This window comes from Peromyscus eremicus, chromosome 23 (assembly GCF_949786415.1).
Source record: "Peromyscus eremicus chromosome 23, PerEre_H2_v1, whole genome shotgun sequence".
Taxonomy (NCBI): domain Eukaryota; kingdom Metazoa; phylum Chordata; class Mammalia; order Rodentia; family Cricetidae; genus Peromyscus; species Peromyscus eremicus.
Genome location: NC_081438.1, coordinates 35484524 through 35504777, shown reverse-complemented (window position 1 = coordinate 35504777; position 20254 = coordinate 35484524). Strand labels below are relative to the sequence as shown.

Sequence of the window (20254 nt, the reverse complement as noted above, 5' to 3'; positions counted from 1 at the left end):
TCCTTGTTTGGCAATTCATCTTCTGGCTGCTTTACCCTAATTTTGTTCATGGCAGGTACCATCAGGGTTCAGTGCACACACCTACCTGGGAAAACACTATCAGGCTTTTGCACAAAGCAAGATGCAGAGCCTAGATGTCAGTATCAGCAGAGTGAGACTTAGGGCCAGTACTCAACCTGCAGCAGACCAGAGCAATACTGAGCTTCCCCTGTGGGCCTCCAGGTGCTGCCTGCCTGTCATATCCTAATCCGCTGCTAGAAGTCTCTAAAAGGTAATGGCCAGCGCTCACCAGTCTGAGCTGTCCACTCAGTCCTTAACATTGTGGCAGTTGAAGAAGCAGACCTAGCACAGCCAGTGAGTTACTTGTGTGTTCAGGACCAGTGAAAGGGTCCTGTCCTGGCCCCGGCCCCATCTGAGCTCTGAGAGGGGATGCTTCACCTGAGTGGCATTGTCCTTTGTGCATCCTCAGAGATCGAAGAGCTGGGGGCGGGGGGGGGGGGGGGGGGGGGGAGGGTGGTGTCTGTGGATGTGTCGGGGCACAAATAGGGGTGGTACGGTTGCCAGAGGATCAAGCATAATGATGGCAGAGATGACACCCAGTCTATTTTCTAGTGACCTCTACCACATGCCCTTGGGCCTGACCCCAATTGATGGTCTCTGGAGGGATCCTGCAGCTGCCCAGATTCAAGATTGGCTCCCAAATAAAGTCTCCTTCAGGGTGGAAGAAGGTGGTAGCTATTTAGCAATGCCTTCTTGCTGGTTTAGGACTGAGTAGTAAAAAGGTAGTGTATCTTTTGAGCTGAAAGGCCAGCCTGGTCTACAGAGTGAGATCCAGGACAGCCAGGGTTACACAAACCCTGTCTCCAAAAAAATATATATATATATAGTTTATAACATTTGGGGGTGACTGGCAGGGTTCCTGCTTGAGGCCCCCAGCACCAAACCAAAGTGTACTGCTTGGGTTGGAGGGAGAGTGTGATTGGGGATTGTTGGGGTCCTTTTACACATCTGAAGGCCTGACTGTCAGAAACTCTGAGACCTGGGCTGAGTAATGGAAGCTTTTATGCCTTGGTGCTGTCTGCTAGAGTGATTTGTCTTACAGAAGGATGGTTTTCATCCTTGATGGAATTTTGTCAGCTCAGATGCTGTGTAAAAAAGGTGACCAAAAACATGTGACAAAAGGCCGTAGGCTAAAATAGAAATAGGGGATTGTACAGAAACCAATGAACATTTACCAGAATTCAGCTGCCCACATCAGATTGGAGAAATGAGAGATTTCCACTATGGTCCAGAGCAGTGTGTACCCCGTTTGTGTTGGAATCACACCACTTAATAAGTAACCTGAAGCGTAGTTGGGAGAGAAGGTCCCCTGTACTGAGGGTCAGTTTTGTTTCCAGCAGCCCACACAGCAACTAGCTTCTCTGAGACACAGGCAGGCCTGTCCGCAGATGGCATTTATTACCCCATATTCTGAAGCGATTCATGACCAGCATTGTGCTTGGGGGCTTTTTCTTCTGTTCTTTCTTTTTTAAGCAGTAAGTGAAAGCATTTCTTTAAAAGGCACATTTTCCTTAAATAGGTAGGAAAGTTCCCACCTGTCTCCTCCCTTCTTGGGGAGCAGCCCCGTACTGGCACCCTAGAAGCATGCAGCAAAGCAGCCCTTGGCTTCCCCAGCGCTTTTCCCTCTTTCCCAGCATCTGGGATGAGGGTGGCACTCCACAGCTCATTTGATCTTCAGGTCCTTCAAGGCTGACTCCAAGCTCTGCAAGTAGAGAATGGACAGGTTGGTTCTCCACTGTCCTGTAGACGCCTCACACCCATCTCAGCCCCAGCACAAAGGAGGGCGGAGTTTGAATCCCAACAGAAAGGCATGCAAACCCACCCAAAGGTCAAGAGATGATCCCTATCCCAGGCCCCAGGGCAGCTGCTAAGAAAAGGGGGAGGGGGTGAGGGGGGGGGGGCAGCTTCACCTTCACATCCCAGATGCTCATGCCACCATCCATGCCTGTAGTGCAGAACTGCGAGCACTTGGCCTTGCCCCCGCTGAGCACCGAGATTTGACTGTAGGGAGATTGGGTTTAGAGGCCAAGCTTGCTGGCCATGAGCTCCCAGACCCATTCCCATGAAGAATACCAAGATGAGGTAGGACCAGCCAGGGAACAAGGCTTGGAGGAACAGTGTGTCAGGTGAGGGAAACAGTCCTGGCCAGAGAACAAGACCCTTGAAGCCTAGGCAAGGACAGGCCTGAGTGTGGGGAATGCAGAGTGCCACTAGTGTGGTGAGCTGGAGGGAGGGGGGGGCTAGAAATGGGTATGGGAGGACACTGTGCCTGGTAGTGAACAACCTTGAAAGCTAGGCTTGGATGTTGGCTCAAAGGATCAGCAAAATCCCTGCTTCCTAGTATGTTTCAGGGTGGACCCCTGCAGCTGGTAGCTTTGGGGTTTTGGAGGGTCTACCACACTTGAATCTAGCAAGAGACCCACTCCCAAGAAGCCCACCAGTCACTCTCCTGTATCCTAGAGGCCCCGCCATGCCTTAGGCATGCCCCAGTCAGCCACATAGGTAGAGCCAGGCTGACTGCGGCCTGGAAGTGGGCCTGCTTCCTCTAGTCCCCCCTCCAGCACCATGCCATTTCACGCCCCCTCCCCCTGGCTCCCACTCCAGCCCTCTGAAGTGGTTCTTGGTTGTTTGCAGAAGCACCTGACACTGTTCTTGTGCAGTGAGTCCAGGCCGGCGCCCGTGGCTGCACCACCCTCAGAGCTGGCCTTCTTGTCGAGGTTCTGGAAGCGTTCTCGGGCTGTCAGGCCACGCTGGGAGCTCTGCTTGGGCACATCCAGCCGACCACCAAAGCTCAGTGTCCCCACAGAACTGTCATAGGTAAACAGCACGGGGAAGCAGTCGTGGCCCTGAGGAGGGACAGGAGTACCACTGAAGCATCATTTGAGGTAGGGACTCTAAAATGGAAACTGAGGCTTGAGGTGAGACATGGAGATGAGGGCCTCTGGCAGCTACTGAGGGCTACCAGGAGACAGATGCCCTAGCTGGGGGATACACCAGGACCCAGAGAGAGAGGGACTTCAGGGGTATCAAGCAGGCAGATAAGAAGGCTGCCCTCCCCACCACCATTCAAGGCCAGCATCTACTTGATGCGTGTCTGGGACCCTTCCCTTGAGCAGACCTCCATTCCAGCTGGGTGATCCGCCAGGGAGAAAACAAGCCTCCATATTAATGGAATAGTGGACAGATGGGACAGTAGCTTTTGGGACACTTAGTGACTCTGAGTCCATTCCCACAGGCCTGCCTCTAAAAAATCTGGTGGGTGTGCATGTGCAGGTGCCATGGGTGCATGTGGAGGTCAGAGGGCAACCTGTGAGAGTTGGTTCTCTCCTTTCACCATGTGGGACCCAGGAATTGAACTCAGAGTCATCAGGGTGAACAGCAAGTGCTTTTACTCCCAGAGTGACCTCGCAGGCCTCATTAGGTATAGTCTTGTCATCTGCACTGGCCGATGTAAGCAAAGATGTTAGGGCACAATTCTAGAACGACTCTTCTACACTCAAGACAGCTGGAGAAGCACTGGAAATGAAGCCTCCTTCAGAGTCCCCTCCCTCACAACACCCACACTGGATAGACGTGCAAGCAAAAACGTGTACAATCCCAGGTATTCAAGAAGCTAAGGCAGGAGGATTATAAATTGGAGGTTGGCCTGGGTTACAGAATGAATTAAAGGCCAGCCTGAAGAACTCAGAGGGAAAAGGGAAGACTAGCCTAGGCCACACAGTGAGACCCTGTCAAAAATACCCTTGTGTCGTGCCGTACACAGCTGGGAAATTTTGTTACTACAGCATACCCAAACTATTGTGCATAAAAGCACAATAAAAAGCAGGAGAGGGGCTGGGCAGTGGTGGCGCACGCCTTTAATCCCAGCACTTGGGAGGCAGTGCCAGGCGGATCTCTGTGAGTTCAAGGCTAGCCTGGTCTACAGAGCGAGATCCAGAACAGGCACCAAAACTACAGGGAGAAACCCAGTCTCGAAAAACCAAAAAAAAAAAAAAAAAAAACAGGAGAGGAGAGGGAGGGAGGAAGGGATGAGTGAAAAGAGACTACTTACTGGCCCCTGCCTTTGCATCCCCAAAGGCCACTTACCGCTGCCACTAGACTATTTTCTGTGATGAAGGTGACAGCCAGGAGTGGCAAGGTTTCAGAGGCCAGGGTTGCAACGCTGGAAGAGAAAGTGTGTCAGCCATGCTGTCCCCCGCCCCTGCTCTGGGCTTCAGTTGTGGCTGCCCGCCCCACAGCCTGTTCCCAAACTCACGCCATCTTCTTGTCAGCGTCCACCAGGCACACTGTGCTGTCGTGGCTGACCCAAGCCACTCGGCTCCCACTGGCCGAGAAGCAGACTCCATGCACCCAGCCACAACTGCTGCTCGACTCGAACATCAGCTCCCCAAAGGGCATCTTCGAGCCCCACGGTGTGGGGGCTGGCCGCTCCTCCACCTCCTTGATATAGGCAGAGAAGATCCTGTAGAGGAAAACAGGGGCCTGAGAAGGGGATCCTCCCCCAAGTCAGCCAAACGCACTGAGCCTGTGGGCCAGGATGGGAGGCCTCCTGATCAGAGTCCTGTGGCCTGGAACCCACGGGACCCTAACCTTAAAGCTGTCCATAACTTCATGGCTCCAGGGGGTGTCCCAGTCCCTGCCAGGCTAGACATGGACAGCCAGTGACTAGAACAGCTCTTGTGCTCCAATTCTGCCCTCTCCTCTTGGCCCCACAACACTATTCCCACACACATTAAACTCTTCCTGACCCACCTGTTTCACACCTATAATAGAGGATGGTAAGTTTGAGGATAGCCTGGGGTATACAGCAAGACACTGTCTCATGAAAACAAAAGCGGGTAGGACCAACCTAGCAACCCAAAGCCTCGGGGGACACCACATTCTCTGGGCCCAGGATTAAGAAAGGGGCCTTTGGTGCCTATAGTTTCCCATGTGAGAATTCACAGACTTGGGGAAGGGGCAATGTCTGCCTAGAGCTGGGAGGAATTTGGGCTCACTGGCCAAGAGAGGTTTCTAGGTCCAGAAGTGAAAAATAACAAAGTGAGTTTTGTTGAGGTCATCAGTCATTCAAATCTTAGTAGGAATAAGTACACACCATTCATTCTTCAGTAGAAATCAGGACAGCTGTAGTGGGGGAGGCAGGGGAGGAGGATTTGGGGAGACCTTGCTGACATTCAAGAGATGGAAAAAGGACACATCTTGCTAAGATTCCATCCTGGGGTGCTAGAAGGCCATGATGGTGATCATGTGCAGAGCAAACCCTGTCTGATGCCCCAGGAACCCCAGGTCACCTTGCTGGTAGCATATCAGGAGTTGGTTTGGAAGGAGGGGCTTGGGGTTCTTCCCCCGCCCTCCAGTCTCTGCTGTTGGTTGGCTAGGGTTCCCCCTGGTGGATGGCCAGCTCACCTGCACTTGAAGTCACAGGAGCCTGCTGCCAGGAGCACGTTGTTGGGGTGCCAGTCGAGGCTGAGGACAGTGGAGCGGATGGGCTTCTTGATGTGCTTGCACACCCACCTACACACATGGGTGGAAAAGGCAGGCAGGTGGGTAACGGACGGCAGTGTCCTGGGGGACAGCCAACTGATGACAGACACTTGAGTGACCACTCCAGGCAGCGATGTGCTGGGTTCCTTCTGAGGTGAGAACTTGTCACCTTGTCACCACCAACCACATAAGATCACATGGTTCTAAAAGGCTAGGGTAGAATTTGAATTCTGGTTTTCTAGACTCAAAACTGTCCTTGTCTTCCAACACTGGCTGGGACAGGCCATCTGGTGCACACAAATACTAGAGAATCGAATTCAAGGGTAGCCTTAACTACATAGCAAGATCTTGTCTCAAAAAAAAAAAAAAAAAAAAAAAAAAAAAAAAAAACACCAAAGCAAAACTAGGGCTGGCAATGTGGTTCGGCAGCAGAGCTCTCATCTAGCATGCAGGAGACCCTAGGTTCAGTTCCCTAGGGCTGGAGATGTAGTTCAACCGGTGGAGTGTTTGCCTAGCATTCATGAAGCCTTACGTTCCATCCCTATCCCTGCAGAAACCAGGCACGGTGGTACACACCTGTCATCCCAGCACTAGGGCAGAGTCAGGAGGATCACAAGTTCAAGGTCACCTTGGCTATACACTGAGCTTGAAGCCACCCTGGGCTGCATTTAGACCCTGTCTTTTTTTTTTTTTTTTTTTTTTTTTGGTTTTTTCAATACGGGGTTTCTCTGTGTAGCTTTGGAGCCTGTCCTAGAACTCACTGTGTAGGCCAGGCTGGCCTCGAACTCAGAGATCCACCTGCCTCTGCCTCTGCCTCTGCCTCTGCCTCCCGAGTGCTGTGATTAAAGGCGTGCGCCACCACCGCCCGGCTAGACCCTGTCTTTTAAAAAGTGTGGCTGGGTGTTTGTCAGTGGCCCCTGGAGTATGATACCTCAGAGACAAGTGGGTGGCAGACCCAGTCCACAGTGCTGCCAGGAAGCTGGTGGCAGTGTGCGCACAGGGCTTGTGTAGCGTCCCCAGAAGTAGCAGTGGCATGGTCTATGTCTCTGATATTACCAAGTCAGAGCTGTGGGACCACAATAAAGAGGACTCACTGCCTCACCAGCAAGGCTCAGAAGACAGATTTCCCCGGAATCATGGGAGCCAGAGTCTCCTCATTTCATTTGCTGTGGTCTGGGACACTGATCTTGCATCCTGTAAGTCTGCAGTCCTGGGCTCCACCAGCACCCCTACCCCCGCTCTGCATTATCCCTCACCCCCCAGCCTTCTCTGACCCCAACCAAGCACCCACCAGTCATTCTCCTGTTCAAAATAACAGATGGAGATGACACGGGAGCCACTGCCCACGGCGAACTTGTTCTCATTGGGGGCCCAGCGCACACAGCGGGCAGCTCGGTTGATCCGCAGGATGACCAGTGTAGGCTTCCACGTGCGGCCCTTCAGCGTCCACACATAGGCATTGCGGTCTGTGCCGCAGGTCACAATGCGGTTACTCTCAGGGGCCCAGTCGATGCCTGCAGGGTTGGGTCAGAGGACACAGGCTAAAGCCACCAAAGCTACAGTGGCCACGCCTAGATGTTTAACTGTGGTGCCCAGTGCCTTGCTCATGCTAACGAGTACTCACTCTATAACTGAGTCAAGCCTCTAGACCCTCACTGGGCAATTTTAGGCAGGTGTTCTACTGTTGAACCACGACCCCTGCTCCGACTTGGGGATTCTAAGCCAGTGCTCTACTGCTGAGCCACATCCCCAACCACTCACTGGCATCCCCCGCCCCTAACAGACACTCCTAAGTGTCAATAATAATGTGCAACAACGTAATCTTTTTACCACCGAAGCCAATTGGACTTTTAATTTTAAAAATTTATTTTGTGTTTATGTGTACTAGTTTGTAGAGGTCAGAGGACAACTTGCAGGAAGTGGTTCTCTTCCTCTGTGTGGGTCCTGGGGATGGAACTCAGGTAAGTTCCTCTATCAGCTGAGTCATCTTTATGGTCAGTCCCTCAGCCAATTTGAAGATGTTTTCACTGCAGCCCAGACTACTCGAGCTAACACAGTGAGTGAGTAGATGGCCCTACCTGGACCTGCTCTGTCCCCGGCCTCCTCTCACGAGGGTGGTCCTGACCCACCTGTCACCTGCCCATTGTGCTCCTTAAGCTCGTGAACCTTGTTCCACTTGGCTCCACTCTTCTCATAGATGTGCACCTCGTGGTTGTTGGGGCAGATGGCGATCTCTGTGGGAGGCAGGCGTCCGTTTAGGAGGCAGCAGCATGGGTGCCCACCCTTCCCACCTCTGCTCTCCACTAGAGCGCTCTTCAAGAGCCAGGCCGTCCTGTCTGAAACCTCTCATGTCCTGCTGGGCCACCCCGTGCCTGTACCCATCACCCTGAATTTTCCCACAGCAATCCCCACCCCAGCCCACAGCTCTAGCAGAAGCCATTCCTGCCCTATCTCCAAGACCTTCATCCTGGCCTGGGGCCTTCCTACCCACGCCTTTAAGTTTTTTACATGTGTTTATTTTGTGCATGTGTGTACATATGGGAGTGCCACAGCCGTGAGTGGAAGTCAGGGCAACTTAGAGTGGTGAGTGCTTCCTTTCCAATATGTGGGTCCTGGAGACCAAACTCACCGGGCTTGGCAAGCAATGCCGAGCCATCTCACCGGCCCATTTTGTTGGTTTTGGGAGATAAGGTCTTGCTGTGTGGCTCAGGCTGGCCTCAAACATATAATCTCCCTGCCTCAGCCTCCTAAGTTTTGGGATGGCAGGTGTGTACTACCATGCCCTGTCCTTTGTGTTTTTCCTCATAACTCCACCACCCACCAGACTGTCCGGGAGGCCCGGGCTGTTAAACCGCCATCCGCCCAACATGCCAACATCCCTTTCTACCCGCCTGGCCTCCCCTGCTCGCTCCTGGGTTCTTCATCCGTCGTCTCCCAGGAGCAAGCACTTAAGCACAGAGACTCAAAGTATGGGGTCTGGCTGCACCCCGCCCCTCACAGCTGTTTCACTGCCCTGTCACCCCAATGTCCCAACTAATCCCAGTTCAGCAGGCCACCTTGCAGAAGTCAGCACTCACGTGTACGGTCCTTGTTCCAGGCATGGCAGCTGATGGGCTCCACGAGGAAGCTGTGGTAGGCCATAGTCACTTGTCTCCTGGACCCAGGGGAGGGGACAGAATGCAGGTCAGCTGTGCCCTGTCTTGGCAGAAAAGCAGCCTGGGTCACCCTAGTCTCCTGACTGGCCAAGCATGTTACAACCTCTCCTTGAGCCCCAGAGTCCCTCATCCCCAAAAAGCGGGTGTCACAGGTGTCCTGGGCTCTAGAGAACAAAAGAAGGGTAGAACAGCTTGGGACTGCAGGCAATGACACTATGTGAGTGGGGACTGGGACCCTGAGCCACCCAGGCCTGTCACTTACCACCTGTGCCTCAGTTTCTTCATAGTGTAGACAGGCAGACAGACACACATGTCATGAAAATTAAACAGTCCTATAATCCACTTCAGACAGAGCCCACCCGTCAGTGCCCTGGTCCTCCCTTCCGGAGCCCCGTGGGTTGAACAAAGCAGGCCAGGCGGTTAAGACAGCTCACATTCTAGGCCTGGTCTCATCAGAGCCACGGCTGGGCTCCCACAGCCTCCACCCCCCCCCCCCCCCCCGACTCAGGTTCACAGGTCTCTGAGGCCAAGGAGGGATGTCCGGGCTCCCCACCAGCCCTGCCTGGCTCAGGAGCTGCCTCTGCTCCCCTGGCTGGCCCCCCCCAGGGCATTCCCCATGCTGCTCCCACATCCTGCCAGATGTCCCTTCCTGGCCACCGCTGTCCATTTTCACGTCTCCGAGATCTTCTCTGTTGTCCCCTCCATTCTCCTCCACCAAGACACCCATCCAAAAATACCACCGAAAGTCACTTCCCCAAACCCTGTTTTGCCCAACCCCTTCCCTCAGCTCCCCAGTCATGAGGTTTCCAGAGTGGGGAGGCATCATGGCACTGTTTGCCAGCCATGTGACCCAGAGCACATCACCTGCTGTCCCTGAACCTCATTTCCTCATCCACACAATGCAACAGTAACCCTGCCCACCCCGCCTGAGGTGGAGAGTGGAGTGAGATGCCAAGGCTGGGCCTGATAGCACATGCCTGCCTGGAATTCCAGCCATGGGAAGAGTAAGTCTGGGTGGTCATGAGTTCAAAGCCACCCTGGGCTACCCAGACCTTGTCTCAGGAAACCAACAGGGCTGGGGATGTAGCTCAGTTGGCAGAGTGCTGGCCTAGCATTCATGAGGACCACATAAACTGGGTGTGGTGGCACAAGCCTAAGAGGCGGAGGTAGGAGAATAATCGTTAAGTTCACAGTCATCCTCAGCACATTCCAGGCTAGTCTGGGCTACAAGCGCTGCTGTCTAGTAACAACAAAAAGATACAGCACGGCTGGTAGGTGATCAGGAAGTGGTCCATCGGTCTAGATGGATGTTTTCAGTGGGTAAAGGCACTTGCCACCAAACCTGATGACCCGAGTTCAATCCCTGGGACCCACATGATGGAAGGGGAGAACCGACTTCCTCGGGTTGTTCTGTAACCTCCACATGCATGCGTGGCACAAGCATGAAGAAATAGTTTTTTAAAGACACGATACAGGAGCCAGCTGACAAGCTATGCTTTTGTTCCACGATATGCATGATGCCCAGCCTCAATTTCCTCATTGAGACACTCTCTCCCTGGCCCTACAAGCTAACCCTGAGCCACATGGGCATACTCCTGCCTCAGGCCCATGCACTAGCTGTTCCCTGAGCCTATAATGCTCTTCACTCAGACACCTACACACACACACACACACACACACACACACACACACACACACACACACACACACGGCTTGGGCCCACACCCTTTGCCATTTCATTCTGAGTTCAGTTGCATCATGGTCCTTCCACTGAGCACTCACTGATAAACCCTGCCCATGGCCGGCCCCACTCTGCTAACCCGGTGAAAACTTCTTGCTTACAGGTACAACAGGGACATTTAGACAGTTCCTGGGTGGCACAGGACACATCTGCCAGCAGAAACCAGGACTATATCTGGCTCCCACACCCAGAATGGTGACCCAGTGGACTCTCAGAAAACCTTTGCTCAGCAAGTGGGTGTGTTCACACCTGGCTCGGGCTAGATGAACGTATTCAAGCTTTGCACACGGGCCAGGTGTCATCTGCAGATGCCATCCACCTTGCTATTTCTGAAATGGAGAACTGCCTGTCTCTGCCTCCTCGGCACTGGCATGACGTGTGTGTGCCACCACACCTAGCCACTTTTTCCCTTTTCTGGTTTTTCAAGACAGAGTTTCTTTGTATAGCCCTGGTTGTCCTGGGCTACAAACTCACAGAGATCCCCCTGCCTCAGTCTCCTGAGTGCGGGGGGATTAAAGGCGTGCGCCACCACGCCCCGCTGTCTTTTGTTGTTGGCTTTAATTATGTGGAAGTGGATGGACACAAGTGGCGCGAAGCCCAAAATGGCCACAAGAGGGCGCCTGATTCCCTGGAACTGGAGTCCCAGGCAGCCGTGGGCCGCCCTACCTGGTTTTGTACTGATGAGCCATCTCTCCCACACCACACCCAGCTTTTTCACAGGGGTTCTGGGGATCAAACTCAGGTCCTCATGCTTGCAAGGCACACTTAGCATACATGGTCTTTCTTTTATAGATCAAGCCATAGCAGCCTTCCCTAGCTCCGAGATCTCTGAGGAGCTAGGCTAAGGGGAGGGACCCGGAAGAACAACCTTGAAGCCCCTCACCTTAGCCTGCAGGCTAGATGGGAATTTCCCTGAGCACTTGTGGGTGGATCTCCCAGCCAGGGCCACCACAGCCAAGAGTTCTCCTGCCTTCCCCTAGAAGAGGCTGGCCAAACTAGGATTCTGACCTGGCCAGTAATTTATATAAACCCTCGCTGATCTTCCCTTTAAAAAAACAGATCGGACAGGCTGGTCTACTGAGCAAGTCCCAGGACAGCCAAGGCTACACAGAAAAACCCTGTCTCAAGAAACAGAAAACTCAGCAGAGGAAACCCGTGGTCAGCCTAATCCATGAAATACATCAGCACAGCAGGGCTAAGCCAAAAGCCACTCCAAAGTCCAGCTGAGCTCTGGTTGGTCCCTAACTCCAGTGGAAGCTGATGCCCATCCTCCCCCATGGCAGTAAGAAGTGCAGGGCTGTAGCCTGCCTCCCCAGTATCGGCCCCATCACTCTCCATGGGTCTGACACTGCCCTCAGCAGCAGGCTCCGTGTGTCCTAGCGGGTAATTTAAGACAACCCGAGGAGCCCGGGCCCCCCGTTTTCTGGAACCTAAGGGTCGTGTAGAGGAGCAGTAAAAAGCTGCTAATGCTAACCACAGGCATAGGGCGACCGAGTAAACGACAGTGTCCATTGGTTGGGCACAGGAGAGCCAGAAACAAATGGTGATAGGGAAGACTCACTTCCCTCTTCTTACAGCTTCTGAAAGCAACCAAAGTGGCAAGACCCCAGACCTACAAGAGGGGTGGGGGAGGCAGTGTCACCCACTGCCTGCCATCCTCCTTGGTGTAAAAAGTACCCAAAAGCTGCATTTGGTGGCCCGTGCACACCTTTAAAACCCAGCACTTGTGACAGAGGCAGGATCTCTGTTTGTTTCAAGGCCAGCCTGGTCTACATAGTGTGTTCCAGGCAAGCCAGGGAGAGGGAGAGAGGGAGAGAGAGAGAGAGAGAGGAGAGGAGAGAGGAGATATCCTGTAGCGGGGGAGGGGAGAAAAAAAAAGGACACAGAAAAATGCGACCAAGAGTGGGGTGTGCTGATACATCCTTAACCGTGGCACTCGAGGCTGAGGAGGGAGGATTGTTACTCACTTCGGTGCTGCTGGGGATGAGATCCAGGGCCTGTAGTCTGTTGCTGAGCTAGACCCTGAGCCCTCTCATCCATCTGTCAAAGGAGGTGGGGAGGGAGGGGGGGGCCATGAGACTGCTCCTACTCTATTACTGCCCTGGAAACTGGGAGAGTCTGGAGGAGTGTGGATTAAACTTCCGGTCTGGCTCCACGCTATCTCCTGCCAGCACGAGACCAGGCCTCTCCGTTCTCCCAGGAGCACTGCCCACACAGTGCTAGCAGACCCAGTGCTGGCTAGGGCAAGGGAGGCACAGTGGCATGGCATCCTGAGGAAGGGTCTGTTTCGCTCTGAATCCCTGCCAGTGGCACTCAGTAGTGCTTTGGGTCTTCAAAGTGAGTTGTTTTTATCCTGAGGATGCCCAAGAACATGAACTAGGGTGTTGACAGGACCTTAAGTTTCTTAGACATGAATTTTTCATTTTTTTTGTTGGTTTTTTTGTTTTGTTTTGTTTTTGTGTTTTTGAGACAAAGTTTCTCTGTGTAGCCCTGGCTGTCCTGAAACTCACTCTGTAGACCAGGCTGGCCTCAAACTCAGAGATCTGCCTGGCTCCACCTCCCAAATCCTGGGATTAAAGGTATGTGCCACTGTTGAGCTAGACATGAATACTTGAACTGTGCTTGGTAGCACACACCAGTAATCCCTTGCACTCTAGAGGCTAAGGCAGGAGGATTGTGAATTTGAGGTCATCTTCAGGTACATATGAAACTGATTTTTCCCCCTTCACAGTATTGGGGATGGAACCCAAAGTCTTGTGCATTCTAGGTAAGTGTTCTAACTGGGAGCCACACCCCAGCCCCTCACTGGGGGACTCTAGGCAGGTGCTCTACCACTGAGCCACACCCCAGCCCCTCACTGGAGGATTCTAGGCAGGTGCTCTACCACTGACCACACCCCAGCCCCTCACTGGGGGATTCTAGGCAGGTGTTCTACCACTGAGCCACACCCCCAGCCCTCTAGGAATATTTTTTGACCATTGCTGAATGAATGACTTCTACTTTCTTTTTTGCTATGTGTCTTGAGGGATGGTGAGGCAGAGCACACGCCCTGTTGCATCACAGCAATACATCAACAACTGGGGGGGGGGGGGGAAACGGGCTAGGAACAAATGGTCAGAAAAATCAGAAGCCTTTACCCTAGGACATCTCCTGTGGCTGGAGAAAACTGATGCAGCTCCCCTAAGCCAGCCAGCCAGAGCCCCAGGCTGCTGTGCAGCCAAGGACACTCTTCTAGGTCTTGGGTCTCAAGAGTGCTGGGTTAAAACTCTCCAACAGGGTGTGGTACCACACAGATGCCTGCACTCAGGAGGCTGAGGCTGGAGGATCATGAGTTTGAAGCCAGCTTGGGCTTCATAGTGAGAACCTGACTCAGAAAAATAAATAGAGGCTGGCAAGATGTCTCGGCAGGTAAAAGTGCTTGCTGCCCAGCCTGATGACCTGAGTTTGATCCCCTGGACCCACACAGTGAAAGGAGGGAACCAACTCCTGTAACTTGTCCTCTGACTCCCCCTACACACACACACACACACACACACACACACAAACACACACACAGAAATGCAATAATAAATAAATATAATACTCTAGCTCTCTCCATCCTGGCTGGGTATCCTCCGTCCTAAAAAAACACAGTCTATTGGTCCTTCCTTGCTCAGTTGGCTTTTCTTGGCTCTGTTTCCTTGAATCCAGTTTGGCGGAATTTGAGACTTAAACCAAGCAGGAGTTGCCTACAGCAAGGACCTTGGCTCCACAGGCAATCCAGGAAGTCCCCGCCCAGCTCAGGCCTTGCTCAGAGCAGCCAGCAGCAGTTTCTTTTATATGGTGCTAACCCTTACTCAACTTCCTGGTGTGGGTAGGAGCCTGGGTGGTGTGAGCAGCCCTCAAAATCCCCAGTTCCTCCTCCTCCTCCAGGCTGCTCTTGAAGTCTTACTGAACTAGGCAAAGCCAAATCCAGCAACACAGATTAAAATAATTTTAAAATACTGTAAAACACCAGTTCAAATAATCAAAACAAAACTCCTCCAAAACCCATAAAACTCAGTGCTGGCAGGACTGTGGAGAGATCCTCGGTTGTTCATTTGTTGTGTGTGTTTGAAGGGTGGTGTGCTAACTCACTAATTCCAACAACCCGTGTAAGAGCAAACAGAACATGGGGCTGGAGAGAAGGTGCCGCGATGAAGAACACTCGCTGCTCTCGCAGACAACCTGGGTTCAGCTCTAGCAGCTCACAGCCACCAATACTCAGCTCCAAGGGAATCTGACATTTTTCTGCCATCCCAGGGAGAGAGAGAATGCTCGCGAGGGCGAACACACGCAAACACACACACACACACACACACACACACACACACACCAGTGACTGAGTGGAAAAACCCACATACCACTGGGGGGCTGGAGGGTGTGGCTCATTAGTAGAGCACTTGTCTAACAAGTGTGAGGCCCTGGGACCATGACAAAACACTCTAACCCATACTGAGGTTATTTATTTTTTAAAATGACACAAATGTGTGCTCACCTTTAATCTAAGCCCTGGGAAAGCAGAGGTAAGCTGATCTCTAAGAGCTCGAGGCCAGCCTGGTCTACATAATGAGACCCTGTCTAAAAAGCAAACAAACAAACAAACAAAAAAACCCAAAGCAAAAATGGATCGCCAGAAGTTTCGTTCACACTGAACTTTGCCTTACACTCTTGCGTGCGTGTCCGTGGATGTCAGGGGACAACCTCGGCTATCTTATCCCACCCAATCAGAGCACTAGGATTACAGACATACTTCCAGTTTCTCGTAGATGCTAGAGATTCGAACTCAGGTCTTCATGATTGCTCGGCCAGTGTTTTTATGCACTGCGCCATCTCCCAGCCCCACACATTCTCTTACAATCCAAATCTGTAAATCTGTTTCTTTTTCATTTTGCACGTGAAGAAGTTTAACTTCCCTCAAAGTCACCCGGCAGGGCTGCAGTTTGGGGCCCCACCATCCTACCGCCACGCAAGGCAAGGTTCAACCCGGGTGCAGAAATGAGGTCGGCGTTAGCAGCAGGCAGGCACACTGCCAAGTGTGTTGGCCACATCTGGCCGCTAAGCCTCCGGATCTGGAAGGTCCCCATTTTCCAGGCAAGGCAAGTTGAGCTCCACAGCGACTGGGTGGCTCGCCCCTGTCACCGGCCACGCCGCCCCAGGCTGGAGCTGCCTCGGTGAACAAGCTGTAAGACCAGCACCTGGGCTGACTCCCAGTTTGGGAATCCGGGGGGCCCGATCGGACCTTCCCAGTCCCGAGTGGCCGGCTGGGCTTCTCTCACGCTGCCCGGGGTCCGCTCGCCCCGCACCGCACCGGGTGAGACCCAGAAACCTGAATCCCCTAATCCCGGCGGGGTGGGCATGGTCACTGGGGGATGAGGCGGGGCGGGGGCGCCAGCTCATTTCCCGGTCGCAACAACCCGGAAGGCTGCGGACCAAGCGGGAAGTGACTGGGCGTGGGGCCCTGCACCCGAAGTAACGGGGCGACACCGGGCGCGGTGATCGAAAAGCGGGACCAGAAAAGCGGAAAAAGGGCGCGAGGGCTGGGGCTGTGCCGCCTTGATGGCGTCGAGTGCGCGGGGAATTTCTGCGGTTCCTCCCGCCGCGCCCCGCATCTCCGGAACGCCGCCCCCCAATAGTTCCTCTTCAGTCGCACCCTCGCCGGGAGCCCCATCAGGCCCCCCCATGCACACGGCCCTCCAATCCCCTCTCACCCCCACCCCCCTCACCGTCGAACATAGCTTCAAGTCCCCGGACTTCTAGGTGGCCTCATAGCCCCCCACACCACGCGACCACCCCAGGCCCCTCACCTCGGGGCGCCCCGGCCGCGGACTCTGGACAGTCGACGCGCCGAACCGGCTCTGAGACCCGCGCAGCGCCGCAGCCACTTCCTCGTGGGCGGGGGGCGGGGCCTCCGGGCACAGCCCCGCAGGGACCGGGGGCGGGACCCGGGCGGCCGCGGCCAGATCCCGGGGCCCGCCCACCCCTGGAGGTACGGAGCCGCCGGGACCTCAGTAAAGTCCAGCTCAGCTCAAGATTCGCTTGGAGAGCGCACGTTGTCTCTCCGAACTACTTTCTGCGTGGGGAAACTGAGGCTGGGAGAGAGGGGAGCCCGAGCTCGGGCCACAAAGAATGCAGAGGCTTTGAGGCCACACGCAGGCACCCTGGAACTCAGTGACCCCTGCGGGCCTCTGGCCCCCGCACTCTGGGAGCCACTCCAGACACCCAATTGCAGACCTTGGCGGTAGGCGGCCCCGCCCCCCAGATCCTCAGTGTACCAAAGGAGGCGCGGCCACTCCAGGTGACTTCTTGCTTCTGTCGTCCCACACACTTCGCTCCTGCAAGTCACCCGGGCCGTCTTGAAGCCCGGTGGTGCTCCAGGGTCACCCAGGCCGGTTGTTTCTGAGGTCACTGTGCCCCCCACCCTGTGAGAGAGCCTCCCTAGACTCCCAGCCGTATCCTGTGTCATTAATCCTGGCCTCATTTACACTGAGACCCTGAGCACTTCCTCTAGGGGTGGCTAGCATAGCTAGAGGTGCTTACTATGCTTGTGATGACCCACACCTGAACAGGTTCAAGTTCATCCTTGGCTGCATAGCCAGTTCAAGGCCAGCCTGCATTACAGGACACCCTGCCTCAAAAAACAAACAAATGGGCCAGCGAGATGGCTCAGATGGCAAAGGTGCTTCCCACCAAACCCGAGGACTGGATTGGATCCCAAGAAACCACAGGGAGAAGGAGAGAATAGAGTCATGCAGGTTACCTTCACACATATGCCATAGTGTACTATAGTGTACACACACACACACACACACACACACACACACACGGTAAATCAATATATGTAATATTTTGTTTTTCAAGACAGGGTTTCTCTGTGTTGCCGAGGCTATCCTGGAACTCACTCTGTAGACCAGGCTGGCCCCAAATTCACAGAGATCCATGTGTCTCTGCCTCTGAGTTCTGAGTTCTGGGGTCAAAGGAATGCGCCACCATGTCTGGAGAAATAAAAAAAAAATGTTAGGTTTGGAGTGGTTCCCATAGTCCATGCCCAGTGACTCTATTTTTCTTAGTGTGGTTTGGGATTCAAACTCGGGATCCTACACATTCAGCAAGCATTCTACTATTGAGCTACACCCCCAGTTTTCCCTTTTTACATTGTCTCTTTAAGTGTCTGGGGCTGGACTTGAACTCTGGCAGGCCTTGAATTTGTGATTCTCCTGCCTCCATTCTCTTTGTGCCACCAGACCAAGCTCAGTAAGATTTAGCTCAGATTTTCATGAGTTACTGTTCCTGTCACAGAGGTGCCCTGATCCTGGGTCCCACCTTGCTATTCCTGTAGATTTGTTTCCGTAGCCTCGGCAAGGCCAGGTTTCTTTGGTTTGGCTAGGGAAAAAAAAAAAAAAAAAAAAAAAAAAAAAAAAAAAAACCTGCACCAGCAGCCTTCTTCCCCTGGGACAAGCACTTCCCTGGCTTCCGTTCTGTCCCAGCTCAGCTCTCTAAGAGCCCAGGGTAAAAGCCTGGGGAATGGCCCCAGGAGGCCTTGAGTGATCTGACTCTGTCCTGAACTAGTGACCTGAAATGACCCAGTGTCTTTGGAGGATGAACAAAGTAAAGTCAAGCCACTCTAGATAGTGACCCACTGCCGAGAAGCCCTTTCTGGGTGAGCTGTATGAGTGAAGGGCAGGAGATGAGCCCTCAAAGCAGAGCACAGAGCAAGGCAATCCCACAGAGAAAACCAGAGCTCTGGTCAACTTTGGTCAGCTTGAGCTCAAGCTGCCTTCAGGAGGGTTGAGAAGCATAGACCAATCTCTCTCTCTCTCTCTCTCTCTCTCTCTCTCTCTCTCTCTCTCTCTCTCTCTCTCTCTTTCTCTCTCCTCTCTCTCTCGGGTGGGGAATGGTTGGGTAAGGAACCTAAGGCCTTGCACATGCACTGAGCCACACCCCCAGCCCCTCACTGGGGGATTCTAGGCAGGGGCTCCACCACTGAGCCACACCCCAGCCCCTCACTGGGGGATTCTAGGCAGGGGCTCCACCACTGAGCCACACCCCAGCCCCTCACTGGGGGATTCTAGGCAGGGGCTCTACCACTGAACCACACCCCAGCCCCTGTCTGCTTTGTTAAGTCGGTTTGAGGATTGCTTCTTCCTGTTTTGGAAATGGACCTGATGGGATGAAGAAACAGCACACTGCAGCAGCATGTTCCTGTCACTGGCTCTCCCATCCCACGTGGGATTCACTCAGCACCATCCACACAGCGAAGGAATGATAGATAAAGCAGTGCTAGAAAACTGAATAGAATTCTGGTTCTGCCACTTAAGCCTTCCTCTGCCTCAGTTTCCACATCTGAGAAGTGAGGCTTTCAGGCACTACCTCCGGCCCCTGCCTCATGTAGAGAAATAACTAGACATTCAATGTCTCCTGAAGCCCTCCGCGAGAGGGCCTCCTGCTGGTAGCACTACTGAGATGTGATTGGATCTGGAAGGTGCTGACCCCAACAGTGGGTGAGTCCACTGAGTTCTTAGCCGGATTCATTGCTAGGAGCTCAGACCTGAGAAGAAAGTCCTGGAGAAGTGCCTTGAATCTTAATCTGCTGGCTTGCCCACTCTGCTTCCTACGGCTGTGAGGTGAGCAGCTGGGCTCCACTACACCCTCTGTGGCTGTCACACTCTGGACTGAAGCCATGGGGTAAAGCAGATCGTGTGTGTGTGTGTGTGTGTGTGTGTGTGTGTGTGTGTGTGTGAGAGAGAGAGAGAGAGAGAGAGAGAGAGAGAGAGAGAGAGAGAGAGAGAGAGGAGGTGTCAGCCTCCCTCAGACAGCTTGTGTTTTGAGTTTCTCTTTGGCCTGGAATTCACCGTGTGTGTTAGGTTGGCAGGCCTTTGCACCCCAGGAATGTTTTCACCTCCCAGCAGAGGGTTACAGGTACATGTATGTCACTAAGCCCGCTTATGTCTGTTCATTTTGAGACAGGTTCTCACGTGGCTGACGGGACTCAGAGATCCACCTGCCCCTGCCTCCTGAGTGCTGGGATTAAAGACGCCACCACCATGTCCAGAAAGCTTTTTTATTTAGATTATATATATATAATGGGTGTTTTATATATATATATGTGTGTGTGTGTGTGTGTGTGTGTGTGTGTGTGTGTGTGTGTGTATGTGTTTTGCTTGCATGTATGTGCACCAAATGTATACAGTACACACCAGGGGCAAAGAGGGCATCAGAACTCCTGGAACTGAAGTCACAGATGGTTGTGAGCCAATGAGTGGGTGCTGGGAACCAAACTCAGGTCCTCTGCAAGAGTGGTAAATGTTCTCAACCACTGAGCTCCCCGTGTCTCTTTCTCTTCTAAGACAGGGTCTCTCTACTTAGCCTTGGCTGTTCTGGAACTCATTATGTAGACTAGGCTGGTCTCGAACTCACAGAGATCCGCCTGCCTCTGCCTCTGTGCTGGAATCAAAGGCGTGCGCCACCACATCTGGCCTTTTTTTTTTTTTTTTTTTTAAGCGAGCTCTGGGGCTGGAACTCAGGTCCTTGCAAAACACTCTGCCATCTCCCCAGCCCCTTTCTTCCTTTTGGTCCTAGCCATTAGAAACAGGTGATGCAGATGGCAATGACTCCTGCCAGTTGTCCCATGACCTCCACGTGTGCACTGCAGTGTGCATGCCCCCAGTACAAAATAAATAAAAATACAATAAACACTAACATAGAAAGGAACCATCAGAGTACAAAGCGACAGGCGGCTTGCTCTCTCCCACCCACCCCACCCCACCTTCCACCTCAGTGTCTCAGGCTCGCTGGT

General features: G+C 53.3%; 1 protein-coding gene across 3 annotated transcripts; it reads right to left on the bottom strand.

Moving 5' to 3' along the window:
• Positions 1-1439: 1439 nt before the first annotated feature.
• Positions 1440-16367, bottom strand: Arpc1b (actin related protein 2/3 complex subunit 1B). Of its 3 annotated transcripts, none has more exons than XM_059249413.1 (10): positions 16266-16367; positions 8622-8698; positions 7674-7778; positions 6836-7058; positions 5467-5574; positions 4316-4522; positions 4147-4222; positions 2701-2906; positions 1971-2061; positions 1440-1762 (listed from the first exon to the last, which is right to left on the bottom strand). In XM_059249413.1, exons 2-10 carry the CDS (start codon positions 8683-8685, stop codon positions 1724-1726), a joined length of 1119 nt encoding a protein of 372 aa, XP_059105396.1. In that variant the 5' UTR covers positions 8686-8698; positions 16266-16367; the 3' UTR covers positions 1440-1723. The 3 variants fall into 3 exon arrangements, with proteins under 3 accessions (XP_059105396.1, XP_059105397.1, XP_059105398.1); XM_059249414.1 differs by having other exon boundaries at positions 8622-8743; positions 16266-16360; XM_059249415.1 differs by having other exon boundaries at positions 8622-8739; positions 16266-16360.
• Between the last annotated feature and the right edge of the window lie 3887 nt (positions 16368-20254).

Coding starts and splice junctions, on each gene's coding strand:
- Arpc1b (XM_059249413.1), bottom strand. CDS start 8,685: ATGGCCTACCACAGCTTCCTCGTGGAGCCCATCAGCTGCCATGCCTGG. Junction 7,059..7,673: donor GCACAATGGGCAGGTGACAG/GTGGGTCAGGAC, acceptor CCAACCCTGCAG/GCATCGACTGGGCCCCTGAG. Junction 4,223..4,315: donor GACGCTGACAAGAAGATGGC/GTGAGTTTGGGA, acceptor TTTCTCTTCCAG/CGTTGCAACCCTGGCCTCTG.